The sequence below is a fragment of the Macrobrachium rosenbergii genome, chromosome 44 (assembly GCF_040412425.1).
Source record: "Macrobrachium rosenbergii isolate ZJJX-2024 chromosome 44, ASM4041242v1, whole genome shotgun sequence".
NCBI classification, from domain to species: domain Eukaryota; kingdom Metazoa; phylum Arthropoda; class Malacostraca; order Decapoda; family Palaemonidae; genus Macrobrachium; species Macrobrachium rosenbergii.
Window position 1 is genome coordinate 12,311,120 of NC_089784.1, and position 20,409 is coordinate 12,331,528.

At 35.6% G+C, this 20,409-nt stretch overlaps 2 protein-coding genes across 2 annotated transcripts in view; one reads left to right on the forward strand and one right to left on the reverse strand.

Annotated features, from left to right (window-relative positions):
• Positions 1 to 20,409, forward strand: part of Nup107 (nuclear pore complex protein Nup107) — a 123,490-nt gene that overhangs the window by 42,465 nt on the left and 60,616 nt on the right. The gene's annotated exons all lie outside the window — the stretch shown is intronic.
• LOC136829347 (inactive hydroxysteroid dehydrogenase-like protein 1) lies at positions 2,670 to 13,715 on the reverse strand. The gene is made up of 7 exons (XM_067087761.1): positions 13,189 to 13,715; positions 9,938 to 10,060; positions 9,582 to 9,692; positions 7,436 to 7,656; positions 6,133 to 6,262; positions 3,376 to 3,473; positions 2,670 to 3,197 (listed from the first exon to the last, which is right to left on the reverse strand). Exons 1-7 carry the CDS (start codon positions 13,397 to 13,399, stop codon positions 3,111 to 3,113), a joined length of 981 nt encoding a protein of 326 aa, XP_066943862.1. The 5' UTR covers positions 13,400 to 13,715; the 3' UTR covers positions 2,670 to 3,110.

Consider the following 20,409-nt stretch of genomic DNA (forward strand, 5'->3'; position numbering starts at 1 on the left):
TATATACAGGCAGTCCCCGGTTTCACGACGGTTCCGGCTTCTGACGTTCGAGGTTACGACGCTTTTCAAATATATTCATCAGAAATTATTTCCTGGCTTACAACGCATGTTCGGGTTACTGACGCGTAAATGCGCTCGATCCGACGGAAGAAATATGGCCCCAAAATGGCAGAATAATCATAATTTGAAGGTTTTTTGATGTAAAACTCAATAATAATGCAGTTTACATCGTTTTCAATGCACCCAGAGCATTAAAAGTAAGGTTTTCTTATGATTTTTGACGATTTTCGACGATGTTCGACTTACGACGATTTTCGGTTACGACGCGCGCAAAAGAACGGAACCCCGTCAGAACCGGGGACCGCCTGTATATATATATATATATATATATATATATATATATATATATATATATATATATATATATATACTGTATAGCAAAGTTGAGGGTGGGTTCTATCAATCCAGCAAACAGCAATTTGGTGCGAGGAGGACACTTTTTTATTCCTTTCTGAGCACTTTATTCAGATGCTGAGGTTTCAAGATGTTTAGTCTCATTTTCAAAGCGACATAATAAAAAAAACAGACATTAAAAAATGGACTCGGAATAAAACATAACAAAAAATTATAAGTACAGTAAGAAGGAAGCATGTTTACCAAGTGGTGCTGAAGGCACAGACTGAGTGACAGTCCAGGTCAGGTTCAGCTGGGGGACAAGTTGTTCAATAAAAAGTGATTCTAAAATTGCTAGTTGTTAGTTGTTAGGAGTTCGGCCTATGATTTTAAAATCTTTGTAGTTAATATTGAATTTACATTTCTTTGCATGTTCACGTATGCAAGAGAATTCTGGGTTTGATAATATAACACCCGTTCTGTAACTCACGCCTCGATGAGAATCCAGTCTCACTTTTAACAACCTGCTGGTGGAGCCGACATATTTCCCAGGTTACATCGGGGTAGTTAATAGGTAAATATATATATATATATATATATATATATATATATATATATATATATATATATATATATATATATATATATATATATATATATATACAGGCAGTCCCAGGATTACGATGGGTCCGGCTTACGACGTTCCGAGGTTACGACGCTTTTCACATATATTCATCAGAAATTATTTCTCAGTTTACGAGGCATGTTCCAGGGTTACGATGCGTCATACTCTGATCCGTTGGAAGAAATATGGCTCCTAAATGGCAGAATAATCAAAATTCAGAGGTTTTTTGATGAAAAATTCAATAAATTGCAGTTTACATCGTTTTTATTAAATCCAGAGCATTAAAAGTAAAGTTTTCTTAGGATTTTTGACAATTTTCGACAATTTTCGGTTTATGACGATTTTTGGCTTATGACATGGCGTAAAAACGGAACCCCAGTCATAAACCGGGGACTGCCTGTATATATATACAGTAAACCCCCCATGAATAGCCAAAATCCGCGAATACTTAAAACCCCTCTAAAAACACTTGAACTGCCTATTTTGATAGTTTAAACACAAGACAAACCTTCTAAAAATGCTTATACTTTCTAAATTTTGCCAGTAACTGGTTGTATGTTGGTTTCAGTGATTTGACACATATTTAAGGGAATAATTTTACAATTTTGCCGCCTCATTTTCTCATGATATAATTTATAGCTGATTCTTATTTTTGATGAATCTGATCTGGTAATTCTCCAGACAACCATGAAACTTACTTTGCTGTCATTGGATGAAGATTTTGGGATACACTTACCTGAGACATCAGTAACAAAAACTGTGATAGTATTTATTACTTTTGTTGTGGTCCTGGAAAAGCCCACATTGTGGAATTTGTCCAGCGAATAGTGTATTTTTCCAGTCAGCATTGTAGTGTTGAATGATCATATTATACTTGGTACATAAATAAGTCATTTTAAGTTAAGGATGACTGGAACAAAAATTGTCAGGGAATGCCAGTCAAAATAGTTTAATATACTTATGGAATATAGACAAATACCAACTCATTAGAAAAACAATTGTCTTGATCATCTTCATTTAACAGGCAAACTGATCACTGAATCAAATAACCAAGGTATTGTAACTGATTAAATGTTTCATATCTGAACAAAATCTTAGCATTTTGATTCCCATAGGGGTTTGTATTTGCTGAAATTACCAAGTAATAACTAATTACTGTATACAGTACAGTACCTGTATTTTGTAAATCTGATGTACTACAGTACAATGAAAATTTGGTTGGCTTTGATATCATTACACGGCAGTTGCCAGAAACATGTACGTTACAGCAGAATTTTGAAATGAAAGAGTGAATTTCTGTTTTACCAAAATCCCTGTGTGTGATTTTGTTATGAACAACTTGCAATTCCAAGTTCATCATCAGTTGGCATAGACTGGCTTGCTAACTGGTAATTTTTCATGCTTACAATAGAGTACAATGTGCTGGATACATAGATGCATGGGGTTATATTCAGATATCAAGCTTTGTAATTTACTGTCTGTAAAATATGCAGTGATTATATATGGGTGACTCTGTTAACAAGTACACACGCTGACATAAGCTAAGCTTATTTTAAAACATAAGTAAAGTACTTAGATAAGGCATTTTCCACAGGCAAAAGCTTAAGATTATGCCAGATATGGAAATTTTATGGGCAATGATACCTTAATATTAAAATTTTAAAATGTTTACTCATTAACAGAATACAGTGTATTCTCATTGTATAACATATCCAGTAAAAAAAAAATAGCACAATGAAACACAAAGAAGCAACACACAGGTAAGATGTAACTTTTGATATTTGAGAGATCTTGTGCATCCATGATTTTATAATGCCATCCATGGAAAATACTAAAAAGAGATGTTCCTTTTAATTCTGTCCTTTTTTATTTTGATTTAGGAAACTGAAATACCTTAACTCTCTAGTATGTACATAATGGCTGATATACATTATTCACATATACAGTATACTATCTATCTAACTAAGGAAAAACATATACAGTACAGGTACTTTCAGTGCAGTACTGAGCTCCATTATATTAACTGATGATTCAGAATCTATCTGTACAGTACTAGAAACAATTTCTTCAAAGAAAGTCAATCTGTATACAGTTACTCAATCTTCAGATGTCTAACGTTAAATGCTAAGACATACGGCCATATTAATAGTGACTCTGGAATCCTCTGGAGGAGCCATACCTAAAGAAAAGCAAAAAGAAAATACCAATTAATATAAAAGAAAGCAATAATATTTATGGCATCTGAGAATCAACAAGTTTTAATTTCAACACAGTAGCCAGCTTACTTTGACCCTTAAACCTTGAGGAAGGTAAAAAGATCATCATACAAATGTAAGGTGGATGAGATATATGCTTACCAAAACACCATGAACCCAATATCCTGTTGTAGTTTGTGAATAACCAATAGTACGAACTGCATGATATGCATATGTTGAAGCTGGTGGTATGAAGATACCTGTGGAAAAAAAAATCACTGCTTATAGTGCATGCACCACAAAATAGTAGTAATTTTGCAATCTATTTTTTTTAAGGATGTAATACTACCACTTATTTTCACCCAATTAAAATGTCATAAATTTTATGCAATAAATACTTGTAAGTTTAGAAAGTTCTTGTAGTTTTCCTGACCCCCTATCCAGTCCCTCCATGGCATTCTACCTTAAGTTAGGCTAGGATCCAATCTTAAAGTTGTCAGTGCCATATGTATTATGGGGGGAGGGGCAGCTTGGAATTAAACAAGCAGTGGTATGCATGGGCCTTAAATGCACACACAGCCAAAGACTAAAAGTAGAAAAGTAAATGATTCTCCATCCAAGGAAGACTGAGAAAGTGATGCTGGAACAGAAGTGATGCAACCATGAGGTGAGGGCAGAACTGCTGTTGGCCACAAGAGTGGGGCTGGCACCAGGAGATGAAGGGGATTTGACTGCATGTGCAAGTGCTTTAAGAATCCCGGACAGGAGGCAGAAGGTCCAAGCCAGAAGCCAAACTGGTAGTAAGATGAAACAGAAAGGTCAGCGGACTGAATAGAATAGAATACAGAGTTTAGGCCAAAGACCAAGAGCTGTGACCTAAGAGGTCATTCAGCGCAGCAAGGGAAATTGATAGCAAGAGTTTTGAAACACGTAACAGGAGGAAAACCTCCCAGTTGCACTAAGAAACAACTGTTAGGGGAGGGTAGAAAGTCAGATGGAAGAAAGAGAATATGAACAGAGGTACAGTAAAAGGAATGAAAGGGGGCTGCAGCTAGGGGCTGAAGGGATGCTGCAAAGACCCTAAAGTAATGCCTACAATGCACCATGTGAGGTGCACTGACATCATTAACCCCCTTAAGGGGGCTAGCAGACTGAATCTAAGAACAAAAATTGATGCTGAACTAAGAAGTCTCATCTGAAAATACCCAAGTTCCTAAAGACAACAGCCAAACCTTTGCTGTGATGACATGATGGATACACCCAGTGAAGACTGCGGCTATCTAAAAGCCAATTGTTGAGGGCTCCACTTGAGCAATTGGCAAGGGGGGCAATAGATAAGGCATGGTACCAAGCAAAACCACTGTCTCTCTTCTGTACAAGAGAATAAATAAAATGCAGTCCTCCTCTTAAATCAATACCGCCCTCATGAACAGTGAAGGGTCTGAAGAGTGGGATGGCACACAATGACCTTTGGCACTCCAATGCCATGATTGTCTGATGAGCAGGGACTGCAACAAAACAAGGAACCAAGGAAAGCACTTAGTGCTGAAGAAATGCTAACATTGCTAACACTCAAAACTCATTCTGCCAGAATAAAATTCCACTGGATTGGGAACAATATAGCACAGTAATCAAATCTAATTCATTCTGGAAACCAACGATGCTCCTAGCAAAAGCTAAATCACATTCACTCTTTTTAGTTTTGACAACATGATGATACTCTCATGGCAACAAAACTGAAAAAAAAAACTTATGAGGGAAATATTGCACAAGAAAATATCTGCAAAAATTTAAACTGGTACTGTCGGAGTAAAATTAATTTAAGTTATGCTAAAATTAAGGCTACAGAATATTAAGATTATACATACAAGGAAACTTGTTGAAAATCTAATGAGCTTGATGGAGCCACAATACAAATGTGAATATACAGGTACAGTACTTGTCTGATATAAAAATCGTTTCATGAATACAGTATCACATGAAAATTAGAAAATACACAACAAAGCAAGTAAAGTCTTATCAAGAACTGCATCTAACACTCAATACATACATATATGGTGACACAAGCAGTTAAAGATAACAAGTAAGGATAGGAACAGTTAAAAACTATACATAAGGAATTACTTTGGACTTTATGTTCCAGAAATAGATATGAGTAAAAAATCTAAAAGAAAATTTAAGATATGAATGTGAGAAAAACAACCAGTTACTAAGTTGAAAGGAAAGTGGTCACTACCTAACAGCTCTTGCTAGTTGTACAACAACACCTTCACTTCCAGCAGTTAAGAAAATTAAAAAATGAAAAAACTGTTAAAAAAATTATAAATCAAAAAGTCTGAAGTAGTAAAGAAAATATACTTGCAAAAATTTCTGTAGCAACTTCCTGTCCAATAAAGCAAACTGTCAGTGTCAGCATTGTACACAAAACTAGAGAGGTTTCACTAGCAAACAGTGTAATTAATGTGGTAAACGATATTAAAGAAGCAAAGGTAAAAAAAATTATTTTGGCAAAATATCACACAGTAATTGAAATGGTTCCACAAGCCTTGGAATCTCTTGTAGCTAATAACCTATCAGTAGACATACAAAGAAAGATTCTGTTAATTAAAGGGGACCTGAAGGACTGTAAGTGCATGCACCAATCTACCTGAGCCACCTGCTCACCTTTCTCTTCTACGAGTGGAATGATACGTCTAAGATCACCTACTTAAACTTGATTAGAGGCCATGTTACAATACAGTAATGAGTTTGTGATAAGTGCACACAAAAAATTGATTTTCTTTTTAAAAAAATTGCATACTTTACAAACTGAGTAGATTAAGCATGAATAATAAATGAACATTTTTAAAGAAGATAACTACACTGAACTAGCAACTATGGTGTTTTAATCCTATTTCATTGCATATGATTTAACCTTACTTGAAATGAAGGATGAGATTTGCTGTTTATTTGCTGAAAATGATACAGGACCCATCAAAAGTGTCTGTACAGTTATTCCAGAAGAACGGCACTCATAGTCCAAGGCTCGAGAAAATGCGTTAACAAATGCCTGTAATAATGAGAAATATGATTAACAAAGTTACACCTCCTTGGCTTCCCAGGCTATGCAACATAACTATTCTGATCATCTACCATTATTGTACTTAGAAAACTAGAGAATAAGATGGTAAACATGCGGACCTCAGTAAAATGATTCAAAGAAAAAATTTTGAGCTGTGAATTTCACATCATGAATCCTTTCTTCTTGAGATCATTAATGTTACACTGGATAAGTTTCCAGCAAGGTTTCTTGACTTCATAAAAGTATTTTTGGCATAGAATTCACATTAAATTTTTATATAGCAAGCATCTACTGCCTAATCAGTGGTAGGTGTGAGTGACCAATTCAATCTATATATTAGCATCACAACAATTCTTGTCTTCAGTGCCAAAAATACATCATATGCTAAAATTTCTTATTTAAACTTCTGAGTCATTTGCTGAAAAGCAATACATTACTTTTGCCACTATGCTTCTTGACATCACTTCTATACCAGGCAAACTATCATCAATGCATTCATCAACAGCGGAAACATTGTCTTTAGGTTATACAAAAAGCATAAAAACATGGTAGCAACATCAGTTGCATTGTGGGAGAAGAAAAGGGGACAATAAAAGGCTAACTGATATTCGTGAAACAATAATAATTTGTGGAATTCAAAATTCTTTGCAAACGCTGTGCTATTCTAGCCATTATTCCATGGAGCTTAAGAAGTCACATTTCTGGACTCGCACACAGCTTAGAAATATTTCTTCTTTAGTGAGGACAGAAATTGGAACATGGTAACGTTTTACAGGGTAAGGAAAAGACAAAAGGTAGCAGATGAATATCAAAAGCAGAAAATACTGTAGCTGGGGCAAAAGGAAACCTGGAAAAAACCATTTCCATATTGCAATTCTTGATGACAGTTTCTTCTATTTTCTGCCAATCATTGTAATTCTCTCCCTACTGTTTTTCCTGATTTTCACATTCTTCCATTATTAAAACAAGTTATTGTTTCCTTATGGATTAGGTCCAGCTGTTTCCCTTCCCTTCCAGGGTAAGATCTACTCTCTTTCCTTCACCTCCTTTATTTTAATTATTAGTCCTGGACTAGGTATGGACATAACACTGTTTCATCAGGCACTTTTTTGAAAAAAAAAAAAATCTTCAAATAAATCTAAGCACACAAAATTTACTTACTTCAGTTCCAGGGTTTATATGCCTGAATGGAAACAGAATGCAACCTTCAATGGAAGATATATTGATAATAGCACCACGTTTTCGCTCCTTCATGCCAGGTAAAACAATTTTAGTCATAGCAGGCACTGCTCCAATGTTAGCACTGACCATACCCCATAAATCATCTTCTGAGACATTTTCTAAACTATTGGTATCTGGTGCCAGCTTCCGACAATCATTAACTGTGAATGAGCACAAAGGTTACACATACAATTCTGATTTCTACTATATTACTATGATTTTTTAAGGATAGATATGCACATCTCTAGATATAAAAAATGACAACAAGACTGTATACACTTACATTGAAGTTGAAGTTATATCCACCATTGTACTCATACAACATTTTACTATTCAAACAGGCAGCTCCAAAATGAAGAGCAATTAGAAGCACATTTACCATTTTGTGCACGATCAACCTCTCTAATAATAGCAATTGTCTGTGTTACTGACTATGGAACTATTCAATGATCTTTAGGGTGTCAGAAAACCCATTAGCTGCTTCTTGGTCAGCAAAGGCTACCCCTACTGCAATTTTTCATGTTATGAAGCCAACTCTTTACTTTATTATCAAAAGGATCAGTCAGCTGTTAGGTATATAATATCTCCATCAGACATAGTTGGCAGCAGCTGGGAGGCATCCAGGATTTCTGCTGACAGGATAGTCCTTTGGAGAGATGAGTGGCTGTCACAAATATAAGGACATCCTCTTGTTTGGCACCTACATTCTGCCTAGTCAGCATATCAGAAAGGGCTGGAATATTCTCAAGAAAAAGGTCAGTTGTTATTAATTCTTATATACAGCTGTACTATAATATGATATATTGTAATGACAGATGCACAGCTGAATTCCTTCTCAAGAATAATCTAGCCCCTTTCCCAGATACCTTGAAGAGGTGGAATTTGCCTTTTGTTTTCAATGGAAAACACATGGATGTCCTCAGTCCTTTGTCAATACAACCACCCAGCTCTCCACATGACTATACTGCCACTTACAGAAAAGGGCAATTTATAATCATTACAAACTTCCAAAATGCTCTGAACTGGTTTGGCCGAAAGTTATTGGTCAGCTGCAGATGGAATTAAAAAATGTACACAAGTTATCCCATACTTTCTTTTTGTGGAACCATTTACACAATTGCCATTATATCCCTCTAGATAACTCAGTGCCTAAAATTAATGAATGAAATTTGAAGTCTAAGACAATTACTTATCTATTGGTTGTGGTCTTTTGCTGAAACTAACTTCTCACTATTTTTATCAGTAACAACAATCTCTAAAGTCAAGACACTGTAAACCCTGACTACAAGGCAACCTTATGAAATAAGATTTATTGAAATTTAGCTTCACTTCTTTCTAGATAAATGACCTCTTCATTCCAGAAATCATAGTCTCTCTCAAGAGTTGAATAGTCAAACCCCATGAGTACTAATGGTCTCCATTCTCCAACAACCTTCTTCCTTAAATCATCTTTCACACAGGTCTCACTCTACCTTTACTAAGGACCATAAAGCGTTTGTTAATTGCTAGTACAGTTGACCCCCGCCTATTCGCGGTTCTGGATTCGCGACTTCATCTATTTGCAGATTTTTTCTGTGGAATGTATACGAATTCACATTATTCACGGAAAATTCGCCTATTCACGGAATTTTTCTTAGAGAAATATTTACTAATTACTGTATTTTCATATTATTTTTGTGACTAAATACATGTTTTATGATAAAACTATTAAAGTAGGCAGGTATAAGCATTTTTACAGGGGGGGGGGGTTTGGTGTTTGATCAAAATAGGCAGTTATACGTGTTTTTAATGGGGTGTCAAGTATTTGTGGATTTTAGCTGTTCGCGGGGAAGTGTGGTCCCTATCCCCCGTGAATCCCAGGGGTCGACTGTACATGCATGCATCATAAAAAGCTGAAAGAACAATGATATATAATAATGAAGGTAATATGATGAGTCAGGGATTCCCTGGAATGGGATATACCTAAAGAAATACTCATTAATTCATTAAGAAGTTTATTTTTTATAGTATTTATACTTGAAGCTAATCTGCTGCATAACTTCTATAAAGATGATTGAAGTAAACAAACAAATAAAATTTAACTTACCCAAAATTCCTATATCTTTCTGGTAAAGGGCCTTGTAAATACTGCTATACACAGGCTGACCACTACAGAAATCAACCTGCAAAACCTCTGTCTCAACCCCAAATTCTTTACCTGAAAAATAAATGAGAAAATAACTTAACAGTTATCAGTAGCTCAGCTTCACAGTAAGGTGGTCCCTAGTTCTGCAAGGACCTTTGGAGACTGTGTGGTATTCCCCTTCTTATCTGTTTGTCCTCCTGGTGGCACAGGGCTTTATAGATATCATGAATAGGGAGGTGAGATTTTAAAAAAATAAAAACTGTATTTTAAATATTTCTATTTTCATAGTCTTTACTGTATAATACTACTGTACTTACCAATCTTCTGTGTTATTGTCTTCATTTCTTCAAGTGAGTTAGACAACAGAACTATATTCATACCATTTCTAGCAAACTCAGTGGCAAAAGCCTCTCCAACTCTGTCGTTGATACCTGCCAGAACTGAAAAAGAAAATATATTAAGCAAAGCATACTTTAATCATTTAAGTAAAATTCTTTGCTATTTGGTACAATCAGTATATACAGTAAACCCCCCGTATTTGCGGGGGATGCGTACCCCCCACGTGAATAGCTAAAATCCATGAATACTTAAAACCCCTCTAAAAACACTTAGAACTGCCTATTTTAATAGTTCAAACACAAAAAACCCCTCTTAAAAATGCTTATACCTGAGTATTTTAATAGTTTTATCACAAAAAATGCATTTAGTCATGAAAATGATATGAAAATACAGTAATTAGTGAATATTTCTCAGTGAAAAATACCGCGAACAGGCAAATTTTCTGCAAATAATGTGTATATATGTTCCATAGAGAAATCCACGAATCGGGAGAATGCAAATACGGGGGATTTACTGTACAGTCTATAAAACATGTAAGTTCTGACAGTGTGTAATTAGTCTTATAATTTTGCAGGATGTTAGTTAAGTAGGAATTTTACAAAAGAATTCAGAGAATAAGTTGCTCATGAAAGTATAATTCTTAAAATGAGTGGTTAAACAGTTCCACGAAAGTTTGGGAACATTTTTCTCGCTATCTTCTACTAACCATTGTACAGTATGTTAATTTTTCTCCCATGTCGAAACACTTTTTTCACTGTAAAATCTATAAGGTTAAAAAAACAAATGTGAAATAACATTACTTTTGTTGCACCCTACTACAGTATTTACTGCAAATACACTTGACAAAATCCCTTCATAATGAACTTTGCATCTACAATATTTCATTCATGGACAATTGTAAACAGTCCATCATGATCTGGTGTTTCCCATCCTCTTAAGTTCCTTTATTATTGATTCCTCCCATAATCTACAAATTCATTCTTAAGTATATTCAGGTATCCAGCTCTGTATACCTGAATGATGAATAAAAAAGTAAAAAATTAATAATTATAAGGTAATGCATAAGTAAGAGATAATTAAATACAAAATAGCTTTGTGAGGGTCTGCCCTTACATAAGTAAGGTGGGGACTTTCTGTATTCAAACAAAAACCAAACTTCTGACTCATAACCCCTGTTGGGGGAAGTGCCATCACTGCATCACTCATGGTACACAGTAGGAAATACTACAGGGTGTTGCAAATGTGGTAAATGTAAAGGAGACAGCTGCACGATGTCATTTATTAATAAAAATGTTTTGAATGAAGAATTTGGAAAAGAGTGTGTATGTAATGCAGTACAGGTGAGATAATTTGAGAAATTTACTGAGGTAATGAGAAATTTAATGTCGTTTTGTTTTGTTTTTATTTTCATCCCCGAGCGGCTGGTACTGAACACACCGCCTCTTGGAGCTTTCACCATGTTTAGTACTAGCCCCTTGGGGATGAACAGTAAAACATAAACGAGAAACATTAAATTTTTCATGATCTCAGTAGACTTCCCAGATTACTTCACCTGTATGGCATTATGTACAGCTTTTTCTGTATTGTTTAGCCAAAAAATTATATAAAAAAACCAATATAGTATCTTTGTGCTGCCATCTCCTTTGCATTTACCCAAAGTAGAATTATGTTGCAGCTTAAAAAAAAAAACCTAAATACTGTACTAACTATAGTCAGTTTAATTTCATCTGTCCATCCATGGGTGAAAATGTGAAACGTGCATGTTTAGCTCGTGATTGGCTGACAATGTTTCCATATATTGTTGGCATATTGTGGTAAATATTAAAAAAATTTCTTCAGTAACATATTTGAATGTTTATATACAGTACATATACAAAGAACCCTCATGCCTTCTTATGCAAATCATAAGTATGCCGATCTGTATTGATAATAAACCAACGGAAGTACACAAAAGACGAGTTGGTGTAAAACATTCTACTCAGATTAAACATAAAAGAATGATGGACTTTCAGTAATTATGTTTTATCTCACTGGTATAGCCTAGGGTACATGTAGACCTATGCCAACAAACTGTTCAAATCACAAGATTTCCTTATCATCCAAAATTTATTCTCTGTACAATTTCACTGCATGAATATGAAAGTACTTTATTATATCCACATCCGCAAACTGGAAAATAACCTTTATTGATGTTGATCTCTAGAACACAAAGCACTGAAAAGTAAATGATAGTCCTATTTGTCAGCTGATTTTACTGGCCTTCTTTAAAGCATACTTTCATATCAGTCAAAATTACTTGCTTATTGTAACCTTTATTCATTCACTCTATCTAAATATCATTCTAATGCATTACATTACAAAAATAAGTCTAGGCTAGCCTTTTATGCCATACATATGTCACCAACACACAATGAATGATGGGAACTTAATGAGATTTCAAATTTTTGCTTGATAAGCTGTTTGGTAAAATACTCCTGAAACTGCCCAGTCCCTGAGCTGTTATAATGATTTGAATGCTCAAGGAAAAATGATATAAATATGCAAAGTATTCTGAAAAGAAAACCGCAATACCATTGCCTTGCATAAACTGAAATTTCCTCCCCTCCCACCAATGTTGAGGTACTTGCTCCTTTCACCTTCCCCAGACAGCTTCATAAACAGCAATAGTTCATACTTTTTCAAATATTACCCTATTCAGGTAATTTACAAGCAAGAAATTATTAAAATACCTTTCATTAGCAATCATTTAGCCAGATGTCTCTATTTACTGTACCTACAATGAGATAAAGCTTAAGTACTGAAACCTCATCATTCGTTTGTGTTTGATTGGTGTAGACTATTTGATACAAGTTCGTCTTTTATGTGCTTGTACAGTTATATTATTGATATAAATCAGCATGTTCAGGACCTACACAGGAAGGTGTAGGGGCTCCTTGTATGTAAAAGCATCAAGATGAATTACAGAAGAAATAGCTAAGTTTGCATCTTTATCACGGTAAGCCTACAATACTGGAAACATTGATTTCTGCCAATCGAGAGCTAGCAATGCGTATTGCCACATCTATCTATAACCTACGTTAGTGAGCGGCCAGATAGAATGAAACAGACTAGGCTGTAGCTTGGACTGGGCTACGCTAACCTTGATCAAGTATAAGATAGCTCATTGGGGCTCGTTACTTTACAGGGAGCGTGGAGTAAATTTAGGATAAGATGCACATTAAAGCCGTACCTGCCCACTGGCCATACTTTTGCGGTAATTTGGGTGCAAAAAGCTTAGAGATAACATGAATTCTCATGCCATCCAATGCGTTGTACAGGGTACTAAGAGTTAGTTTCCCAATGTAGTATATCCCAATGTATGACAGAACTTCCTCAGCATGTTTCAAGGTAGAAACCAGTTCTTCCAAGAGAGGTTCTATAGAATCGCAAGCAACAGCCATTCTTTTTCTCTCTGTTTCAAATAATAAGCTACAGTATTTGTCACGTTATCTAAGCAACAAGTCACTTATCACCCGGCACTGGCACCACTGTTGTATTGTCAAACGTCAATGGGAGTCCCAAGAGTAGTAGTAATGTGAGGGGGATATCCCTGAATCGGCTCCCTTGCTTATTCTCGTTTGCCTCTATGACTGTTTTTATCTTTTGCGGTACCACATGTTTTTGATAAATTCCTTCCTAATCTCAGTTTCCGCGCCAGAGAGATCGTTGAAGAGTAAGGTAATGGTAGTGTTCATCTTCATTTCCTAATATGGCTGCTGCTTGAAGCTAAATCTTTTCTTGGTCTTGTTGTATGTAGGCAATGAAGTAAAAAGTGCCAAATGTTCTTTTATCTCTTCACATCGTAATTTTTTTTTCTTTTTTAATCTATAGCGTGTTCAGTGTAGCTCAGCGAATCAGCATTATGTTTTTGTTGTTGTTTTACCAAGAGTCCTTTCAAATGCTTTCCTTAAAATTCATGTAGATATTCATTGTTGATTTTCTGTCCCAGATTTTTATAACTTCTTTTTTTTATATTTCTATCGGCTTAGTTTTGTTTGCATTCATGTTTAACTCCAAGTATTCTTGAAGTTGCGTAATTTATGGTATTTTCTTTTCATATTGGTCTAAAGTTATCTCCTAGAGGAGCCTATTCCTATTACTGTTGAGAGTACGCTTCAGATGAAGTAAATTGTTCGTCATACCCCTTGTTGGATGAAGCCCTATCTCAGATCTTAAGGCACAGCATGCTGTATACCTGGGTGGATGCTTTTAATATTGTTTTATAAACTTTCTTATATATTGTCCTTGCAACCCATTTACTTTAATTTTGGAGATCCCCATCATATCCCTGGACTACATAAAGATTGGCATTGTAGTACCTTACAATACAGCTTCTTTATCATTACCCTACCACAAATTTTACTTATGACTGTATCAGCCTTGTTTGCCATCGTAAAAAATTATCCAGCGTTCCTTCGGCCTATAAATGCATCAACTCTTTAGTCTTTTACTTGAACTCCACTCCCGCTTCGTTTCTTCAGTCTTAAATCTTGCTTTTCATCCTATCTGTGGTGAAACTTTAAAGTTTTAGGCCCACATTCGGTACGATTTCATTCAACCTTAAGCCCTCCTGCCCTAGCTTTGAATGAGACCAAGTTACAGTGCTGAGGAGTTTACTAACTTACTTAAATGTACCATGAAGTCAAGAAACATTATATTCTTTCCAACAAAGTGCAGTTGAGAAACAATCAACTATATTTCCTGCACCAATTCTTTTTGGGTGATGCCACACGGGTTCACAAATACGCATTTAAAAAGTTTAACACATATAATTAATATTTAAAGGACACAACAATCATCCAAGTTACATTAAGAAGCAAGAAAACATTAACATATTACTGCAAAAATTGACAAAACGTTGTTACTTCGATAGAGGAAAACATAAATGGCAAGAAAAAGGGGATTTCAGAATATTCTTATGAAGAAATTACTGCAATCACGACGACAGTTCACGAGGTGATGGGGCTGGATTTTACGAGAATTTCTTCTACAACTTGCCTTTCTGGAGTTTGCTGCGAAACAGGCAGAGCTTCATGTTCCCACCCTGGAAGAAAACTCGGGAGCAGTACATTGGATAGCACAGTTGTCACATCTACAAAACTACAGGGTTACGTAACAAACCACCAACTAAAACACAAACATTAAGTTGTTTAATCGTAACCCAACATACAAAAAAAAAAAAAGGTTTCGTCCAGAAGGCAAGCTTAATCCACTGGCATGTGCCCTTACAACAAGAAAACAACATATACATTCTCCACAAGAAGAAGTTTGACAACACTGCAATCAGACGTCATTTAATTTTATAGAGATGGATAAAATTTGCGAAAAAGGTGTTTTACTACTTTAAATATCAATGTACTAATTTATACAAACTCATTGCTATAGTTAATATAATAAAAAGCTTCTTCTGTGGAGCAAAACAATCACATCAACGTATTTTTCATAGAAACTGGGAAATACATCAAAATAAGTATTCAAGAAAACTAGGAAATTTTATTCAAGGGGAATAAATGGCAATTTTGACATTCTCCCCAAGAAAGAATCATAATTAGAAGTAATCACAACTGCACCCAGGAGCGAATTCAATTGAATAACGCTATGCAGCTGTGACCATCTTAACACATCAAAAATTTAAATCAAATATACATTTTAGAGTACATCCATAGAAATTAAATCCTTTCTCTCTTGATCACAGCGGATTGCTGCTGCACGCCGAGGTCTAGTACCACTCAGAGGCACACTATCTGGCTCCTGAGTTACGACACTATCAAATTCCCTCTCGGGTAATTCCAGAAGTACGAGCTTTGTGATTGATCTCATGTATAGTTTATTATTCACTCTCACTTCTACAGACCTAATCACACCATCAGACGATGGAAACAGCTGGGTAACCTTACCCAATGAGAGGAGGGATCTATAGCCTTTCCCCAGATGATCTTCTAAGTCTACCATCACTATGTCCCCAACTTTCACATTTGCAGAGATAATCACTAGAATTAAAATGTCTTTCTCTCAAGGACACTAAATAGTCTCTTTTCCAAGAGTTCTCAAATTTTCTTAGCACTGATGATAATCTAAAATATTGTTCTCTAAGATCACTTGAACTCATGAAATCTGGGTCATCAGTTGCTGAATTGTTAAGAGGGGAAATACAAATATTTCGCCCATAAAGTAACATGGAGTCAAAGCCTCACAATCTCGATCAGAGGAGAGATAAGTCAGTGGTCGAGAATTTATCACAGCTTGAAACTCAACAAGTAGAGTTCTCAACTCTTCAAAGGATACACGTTTGTGATATAAGGCTTTGGACAAACATCCCTTTAGAACACCAATAAGGCGTTCATAAAAGCCTCCAGACCAGGGGGCTCGCGGTGTAATGAATTTCCAATTAACACAATTTCCTTCAAGGTATGACTTTACCTCTGGTTCATCCATAATTTCCTTCAGAAATTATTAAATCAACAAAATTCCTACCATTGTCAGATATAATCAGACTCGGCAGAGAATGATATGCTACAAAGCGTCGAAAAGCCAGTAGGAAATCGGAAGCAGTCATGGAATGAGTCAATTCAAAATGAACTGCCCTGCTCGTAGTACAGGTAAATAGACATATAAAGACCTTCTCCTCCAAGCCAGTCTCATGATCAAAAACATTAATAGCACCAGTATAATCAACTCCTACTGATTGGAAAGATCTATCATATCTCACTCTTTCTGTGGGTAATGGTGGAGGAGGAGGCAAACACAACTGTTTCTTGGTTAACTTCTGACACAAAACACACTTTGACAGAATTGATTTGATAACTTGTCGTGCTTTCGGTACCCAAAAGTTTCCCTCAACAATACCAGTACAGAATTGACACCACAATGGTGATGATGTCTATGCAAATGTTCAACTATCAACACTGTTAAATAACTTCTGGAAGGCAATAACATTGGGCATTGAGTATCATAAGACATGGAAGCGTTTTTCATGCGACCCTGAGACCTAATTAGATTTTCCTCATCAACAAATAAGTTCAACTGATTACAGAAATTCTTAATATCCATGGACACTCCATGTGAATTCTTATCACAGAGGTACATTCTGGTAGTAGAAAAATGTTGCTTTTGTTCAAGGAGGACAAGTGCTTTCATTTCGTTAACAAACTTAGAACCTTTACTGCATTTATTAAGAAAAAGCAATATTGACCTCATGATACGTTTAAGCTTACTTAAATTACTGTAACGTGGGATGTCAATTAATGGTGTTGGAGGGTTAACAAACTTAGGTTCTGAAAGAATTTCATTAACATGCACAGTTTCTGTTGCTAAAGATTGGGGATAATCACCAGTTAAAAGCCATTTAGGGCCATTCCACCATAAGGAATTTTGCGCTAAATCTTTACTAGTACTACCTCTGGATAAAATATCAGCTGGATTATCCTTAGAGGGGTATACCATGTAGAGGAAACTTGAATTCATTAATTTCAGTGACTCTGTTTCGTACATAGGAATTTTACTATTATTATTCTTCACCCAACAAATAGAAACCATGGAGTCACTCCAGAGAGTGCAAGAACTCAATCTCAAATCATCATTCTGCATTAATCTTCCAGCAAGTTTCGCACCCAAGGACAAGGCTGTCAATTCCAAACGCGGAATAGTCTGTTTAGGGTTTGGTGCAACTTTACACTTACTGACCAGTAAATTGCTTACACTTCTCTTGAAATCAATCACATAGGCAGCAGCTCCATATGCCTTGTTAGAGGCATCACAAAATACATGTAAGTGGGAACCTTCAGGATGTATAACAAACCTAGGAAACTTTAAACTTTCTACATTTCTAATACACTTGCAAATTTCATCAAACCTTGAACATAATGATTCTGGCAAAGGGTCATCCCACCCGTAGTTACTCCACAAACATTTAAGAAAATATTTACCTCTCACCTGTATTGGTGACAATAATCCTAGAGGATCAAACATTCGAGCTATTACTGATAAGACCTTTCGCTTGGTTAAAGGTCCTTTATACTCACAATTTACTTCCTTCAGTGACATCTCATCTTGTGTTAGATACCACTCTAAACCCAAAACGTTCACTCTTTCTTTGATAACATCTATGGTTCTGTTAAACTGTGAATCATTGCTGACCCATTCTTGTAGAGGCATATTAGCATCTTCAAGAATCTCATTTATTACTGGATACTCATCCATCAAGACTGACACATCCTTGTAAGTTTTACTAAAATTATCTACATAGAAATTCTTCATCAGAGATGATGCAAGGGGATTATCATGTAAAGATAAATGATGCAAAAGGGTTTGCTGCAAGAGAAAGGGGGAGCATGTAGCTCCAAAACAAACTACACAAAACCGGTAAGTTACAGTAGACTTCAAATCGGAGGGATCAGTTATCCATAGAAATCTGCAATAATCACGACAGTCAGGTGAAATGCCTATCCTTAAAAAGGCTTTACTGATATCTGAAATCACAGCTATTGGGTTTGTACGGAAACTCAACAGGGCATCAAAAAGTTTAGTAGTTAATGAGGGACCAGTTAATAAACAATCATTTAAGGAAAGTTCTCCTTTAGCCTTGGAAGAAGCATTAAAAACTATTCGAATGGGGAGTTGTTTCTGAATCCTTCAATACAGCATGGTGGGGTAAATAATGCCCTATAATAGGGGAGCCTGAGGGAATTAATTCTATAAACCCAGACTGAACGTAATCTTGGATAATCTTATCATAATGAGCATACAAGGAGGGGTCAGATTCGAATCTATGTAGCGAGGAATTTAATTGACCAATGGCTATTCTATAGTTAACAGGCGGTCTACTTTCATCTTTAAATGGCAAGGACACTTCATACTTATTGTCAACCCTTTTACTTTATCCTTAAAACACTTAACTGATTCTCTTTCTTCAGGACTAATTTCAGATTGACGGATACCAACACTTTCTAAATCCCATAATTTTCTAACTTCACAACAAGAATTAATAGGGATTTCCTCTACTTCTATTCTTGAACAACATACATTTGATGTAGTAATCTCATTAGATTCTACATCGTCATAAGACCAACTAGGAAGAGGTCCAAAAATTAGTGCACCACCAGAACTATTCAATATCTGTATTCCAGAGTAAATTTGACTGTTGTGAATGAATTTTCCATAGTAATCAGCTCCAATGACTAATTCTATACCATTCACTTCATCTGAATTTAAATCATTATCTGCTAATTTTATGCCTTTACTCGTCAAGAACGCAGCTGACTTACTTTAAACCTGGAGAATAAATTCTGAATTAACTCTATCGAATGCAATGGCATTAATGACAGTACGAATCTTACCTAGTCTCACCACAACTCTTACTATATTACAACTAACTTCCATGGCATCACTGCCAAATGGTTTTACCTTTAAGGCTACTGTTGCTATGGACGGTAGACTAAGCTTATGAACTAATTCCGTTGCAATAAACGTTCTTTGTGCACCAGAATCAAAGAGTGCTCTCCCAAAGGAACGATGTCCATTCCCTGACACAATTACATTAGCAGTAGGAAGAGCAGTCGAAACAGAACTCTTATTAGTCTGAGAATGATCAATACCCAAAGAAGCAGTCATAACTACTGGGGAATCACCTTTACTTACAGCACCTTTAGAATCATTATGAGATTTCCCAGAATTAACATTTGACTTACTAACATTAGTACTATTTACACTCAACTTTGGTGGAGCAGGATTAACAGGGTTTTCTGTTTTCTTACAAATCATTGGGTAATGAGGCCCATCACATATATTACATTTCGGTTTGTTTCTACATTCAGAGAATAAATGACCTCCTTTGAGGCAAGCAAAGCACAATCTTAAATATTTAACTCTGTCCCTTCTACTATCAATGGTTTTGAAAGTCTTACAATCGCGAGAGGCATGGTTCGATGAGCAAAACACACAATTATGGTAAGAACTACTATTACTAGGCTTACTGTTACTTTGTTGTGCTCTCTGCACGTTTTGCACATTTGAGGGAATCACTTTAGAATAGTTACCCTGATCACGTTTTCTCTTATTAGAATTCTCACCTTCGTAACAAAATTCCATTAATTCACAAACATATTTCAAACCTGAGGAAATTTGCTTTAAATCAAGAGACATACTATTATGTTTATTAGCTATAGCCTTACGTGTTTCAGGTGATAATTTCTCGCATATTATACTAGAGAAAATGGGGTTCATGGCCTCTACATCTAAATTCAATGTGTTCATTTGTAAGATAATCTTCTCATATTCCAATTTGAACGTGTTCAAATCCTCTATTGTATGACTGGGAGGGACTAAATGCGTTAACTTGGACATAAGTCTACGTTTCAATTTGTCCTTATTATCATACTTCTCCTTAAGGGTCTGAATAGCTACTGAATAATTG